At 38.1% G+C, this 4918-nt stretch overlaps 1 protein-coding gene across 1 annotated transcript; it reads right to left on the minus strand.

The window, feature by feature from the left end:
- LOC104705583 (uncharacterized protein At1g10890) lies at nt 1878-3773 on the minus strand. Its single transcript, XM_010421608.2, has 4 exons — nt 3588-3773; nt 3151-3261; nt 2500-2719; nt 1878-2398 (listed from the first exon to the last, which is right to left on the minus strand). Exons 1-4 carry the CDS (start codon nt 3710-3712, stop codon nt 2144-2146), a joined length of 711 nt encoding a protein of 236 aa, XP_010419910.1. The 5' UTR covers nt 3713-3773; the 3' UTR covers nt 1878-2143.

A 4918-nucleotide genomic window follows, 5' to 3' on the forward strand; every position in this document is an offset into this window, starting at 1 on the left:
GACTATGTGAGAGTAGGACAAGCAAACTTGGTATTGAGATTTAGATCGAGCTTGCCCCACCAGAGATAGTACTTTAAACACCGTGTATCTCTTTTCATTATTCTATCTCGACTTTGATTGGCCTTCCTCTCGTGATCGTCTCAGAATATATTCTGCATATATTCCACATACACTATTCATTTTATCCATTAATATGACAAAATACTTACGTTTTTTTCTCTGAATCGTACGGGACATAAAATAATAAAAATTTGCATACGTAGATATTTAAAAAATTACATATTTGAGAACTTGAAATTATGATGAACTTAATGATACTGGAAATATATGTATAGGTACTACTTAATATTTTTTTGGGTTGGTCTATTCCAAAATATGGGTGGGGGTTGATAATTGATACTACGACATGAGCTTAGATGAGATGATGTAAAAAAGGATAAGTAAAGAGCTTTTCTACAGAGTAACGCATGCGCAAAGGCAAAGGGGGAATTGGGTCCCGTCCCACTTGGTTTACGTCAAGTGTATTTCGAGGGCCATCCTTCCAGATCCCATGACCCAGTCTAATGATCATCTTTCAATCCCAATATCGATCTTTACCAATTCTTTTTTTTTTCTTTCCATAAATTTAAGTTTCACTACACGACAACTATTTTCACAGAGACATTTTTCAACTCGATTTTCTATGATACTAGCGCTATAAAATACATAATCTTACTACGTTGTCATTTGAAGATAGTTTACACACACATGCATCCAAAAGTCTAGTTTTGTGTCGCAAATATTTATACTTATTTGACGATGTGTCCGCCTAAAAAGATGAATAACATTTTTAACAGTTGATATATATAACCCATTTCAGCCTCATATATATAGTCATAAAATTGCCACCACCTTAATTTCCCCATTTATACATGTGGTTTTTCTGATAATTAGTTCTCACTTTAACAATTTTGACAAATTTGTCCCTAAATAAATATTACTTTCAGAAAGTGAAATGCCATTTTCTGAAAACATGAGACCTCGAAAATGATATAACGAGAGAAGTTCCGAATCTATCTTTATTTCATGACTTTTATCTTGAGCTATTTTGAAGTAATCGTTTTCGATATTGACTTGGGCGTACGGTAATCTCTGACAAGAGACTTTTACATCATGCTTTCGGCTTCAAAAATTCAAATATTGCGGCTGCTTTGCGTTGATTCCGTTGAGAGTGGAACTCCCCCAGATAATAACAATGATGATCTTCGCATGCACATGAAGATCGTAGTTCTTATTATTTTAGATAGATTCAATAATCAATATATATACTCATGTACGTGCATCTTTATCTCAAATATTCATCTTGTGGGGTATCTTAGTAGCCTCGTAGCAATCAAAAACATAAGGGAAATGTGCTGAGTAATGAGTTTATAATGTGGTCCCAACTCCCAATTGCATAAATTTAAACTATTATAGGTCTTTTTGGACTTGAATGGCCATGGCACAGTTTTAGAAACTGTTCCCTCTTATCTATTTGCTCAAGTTTTATGGTTATACTTGTAGGTTCTCTTTTGTCATATATTTATTTTGTTTTAGTATTGTTGGTTATTAATTAAAATACATGACAAGTGGAATAAGCTCATGGAAGCAGAGTGTCAAAGTCCTTTTTACATAAAGCCTCTCTTTACCAAGCCTTTTGAGTTTTGACTGGATCCCTCTTTTTTTTCTTGTAATTTTTTCCCAACATGTTAAAACAGGCTTTTATCAGATCCAGCCCGACCCATCTGTCAAAATCTTTAACCGCCGAAAGCCCGCCTAACTTATTTATTATCTAAAGACTAATAAAGCATTGCTCCATGCTTAGAAAAAGCAAATATTATCGATAGACATAGATGAAGTAAAAGAATTAACACCGAGTACATAGTGAAAGTGAAAGGTGCTAGGATAAACTAATCCAACGGGAATTGCTTTGTTATCCAATGATAAACAAGTTATCCAATGATAAACAACATAGTGAAACAACAAAGCTCTAGTAAGGGTCAGCAAGATACGGTTCGACTCAACTGTATCTTTCTATACTATACTCTCTGATATTCATTAGTTAAAAAGCTTCTTCAGACTTGTTGACTCTCATCAATCAATGTTTCCTTAATTATAAACCCATTCAGAAATGCAACTTGGATCGTGATCTGTTTCCATTTGATAACTTTCTGGAATTTCTAATCTCTTCTTCTTCTTCTTCCAGTTTTTTCCTCCTTGCAGCCTCCTCCTTCTGTCTCTGCAACAGCTCCAATTCCCGATACCTTTCCTCTTCTTTACGTTGTAGTTCCATTGCTTCTCTCCTCTGAGATTCTTCAACCCTCCTACTATTTTCTTCTAACATCTTATCCAGCTCTTCTCTTTCTCTCCGAGCTTGTTCCTTATTAATTATTTCCCCAGTTTTACTTTAGCCTCTATCATTCCAAAACCATATAAAACCAAACAAATAGAGCGGCAACATAAACAAATAACTAGACTTACTTCCTTTCTTCTTGCCTCGTTTAGAGCAGCTTCCTTTTCTTTCTTCAGCTGTATTTCCACATCAAAAAACATCTTTTCATAGGCTTCCTTTGTCCTCCTTTCTATTTCTTCTTTAACTTCTTCCGTTTTCATCCTTTCCTCCACATTTTTCCTCACTGCTTCCTCGATCCGTCGTGCAGTCTCTTCTTCTAGTCGTTTGAGCTCAGCCTCATGCTGCAATCTTAATTTAACAGAGAAAAAAAAAAAAAGAGTGAAGAGTTAGACCAACTCTGACACCACTAGCCAAGATAGACTTTTAAAGATCGCAATGCAAAATATGATCAGTAGTTCTTCTGCTAATGCTCAAACACTAGATAAGGAGACAAAAGTATACTTCCACAGATACGTCAAAAATTACAATAGAGCTATACTTTTCGTTTACATCTTGAAACTTGGAGAAATAGATTAACCTTATCCTAGATGTCAACTTGCTCACTAGCAAATAAATCCTTAGAAAAGCATATACTCGGTTCATTCAAAGTTACAATATTCCACATGGTCCATAGAGATGTCACTATGAACAACAAACTTAACTCAATACTTTGCATTATGTGCAGGAGCTTTTATATACTATCTCCTAAATCTGGAAAACAAACATTAAAAATCAATTACCTAGCCTTGTCTTCCTGTTCTTTCTTCACTTCAATCGCAATCTTATGCTCCGATGAACTACTTCTATCCCTTTGGCGTTGCCTCGGTGTAGGAGATCTGCTCTTCTTGTGCCTACAAAAAATTGGAAAACTACTCTTATGAAGATGTCTTAAAACTATAGAGCAGCTTCTTCTAATCTACACTAAGCAGCTAAATAACGAACTTTAATGGCAATCCAAACTGAAGTGTTACAAAGAAACAAAATTAGCCAGTTTCTAGACTATGTTCTGTATTGCTACATCGAATTCATCAAACAATTTGTGGCATAGAGCATGAATCTTACAAAAACTTGGCTCAAAACCCTAATTCCTAATTCCCCACATCTACCATAAGTTTCGAGATTTGCTTCTCCACATTTATCTCACATATCTAAAAGGTAAAGAAACTTTGTTGCAGACCTTGATTGATAGGGAGACCGGCTCCGGTCGCGTCTGGTACGACGGCTGTTACGATGAGTGACAGGCGAGCGAGAGTATCGTCGGCGGTGAGACGGCGACCTAGATCGCGAGTCGTTTCGAGCCATTCTCTCACCCACCCCCTCGATGTTTTTTTGATTTGGTCGGTCAATGGGTTTTCTCACTAAAATGATGATTTGATCGGTTCAAATGTCTTGTTAACCGAACAGACAGACCCAAGGTGAACCGACCTTGTTTCCGGTTCAATTACAAACATTTTTATCCAAACGTAATTTATTTTACGTACAGGTTGATTACGATCATACGTCCGACCAACATGGTAACATCATGTGTTCCACCACCATTCATATATAGTCTTTTTTTTTTTTTTTTGGTCGGAAGGGGCAAGCCCCAAAATTTATTCAGCAAAAATTTTAAAAAAATTACAACCGAATTTGACTTAAGAACTCAATTCCACAAGCATCCTCCAACAAAATAGAGCGGACACAATCCGGTACAACATCAAACATATGAAAACCTAAAGGTTGAGAAAATGCATAGTTCGCTAATCCGTTTGCTAGACGATTAGCCTCTCTATACACATGCGAGATACGGACTATCCAGTCCTTTGAAAGAAAGCCATGGCACAAACGTACCAAGAATGACAACGGATGCGACTCCCCTATCCTTGTTGTCAGAAAACCAACCACAATTTCGGAGTCCACCTCTAACTCCAACCATAAGACCCGACTCTCCCAAGCAATCAACAGCCTATAGTAAACACCCCATAGTTCAGCTAACGGAGCAGAACAAATACCAATGTTCAAAATGAACCCTCGAACCCAGTCACCCGCATTATCTCGGAGAGCACCACCGGCAGTAGCTAACCCCGGGTTCCCCCGTGACGCCCCATCCGTATTCAACCGCATCCAACCCTCACGGGGCTTGCCCCATCGAATCATTCTCTCCACCCTCGGCCCTCGACTTTGTTGGCTAACCGCAACCTGCTGATTAGCCACATGAACCTCTTTCGCCAAGTCTTTTAGGAACTGCAATCTATCTCTACATTTACCACTCGCACCAAATACATTCCCACATCTCCACTTCCAGCCCCACCAAACAGAGATTGCAAACAATATAGACCATGGACTCTCCCCAACCAAAGTACTATCCCCCAGGTTGCTATGCACCCACTCAAGTAGTGACATGGAGAAAAAATCTCGCCATTTCCCGACTGAAACCAAACGGGCCCAGACTCCCGCCATAGCGGGGCAATCACGTAGAATATGAATGATTGTCTCGTCGCCACTTTTACAGACTTGGCAGAGCGATGA

Source organism: Camelina sativa, chromosome 8 (assembly GCF_000633955.1).
Source record: "Camelina sativa cultivar DH55 chromosome 8, Cs, whole genome shotgun sequence".
Classification (NCBI taxonomy): Eukaryota; Viridiplantae; Streptophyta; class Magnoliopsida; order Brassicales; family Brassicaceae; genus Camelina; species Camelina sativa.

Bases quoted from the DNA above. Each gene is read 5' to 3' on its own strand.
- LOC104705583 (XM_010421608.2), bottom strand. From the start codon at position 3,712: ATGGCTCGAAACGACTCGCGATCTAGGTCGCCGTCTCACCGCCGACGA. The intron at 3,262-3,587 runs GTCTGCAACAAA...AATTTTTTGTAG, and splicing joins CGGTCTCCCTATCAATCAAG to GCACAAGAAGAGCAGATCTC. The intron at 2,720-3,150 runs GTAATTGATTTT...TGTTAAATTAAG, and splicing joins GAACAGGAAGACAAGGCTAG to ATTGCAGCATGAGGCTGAGC.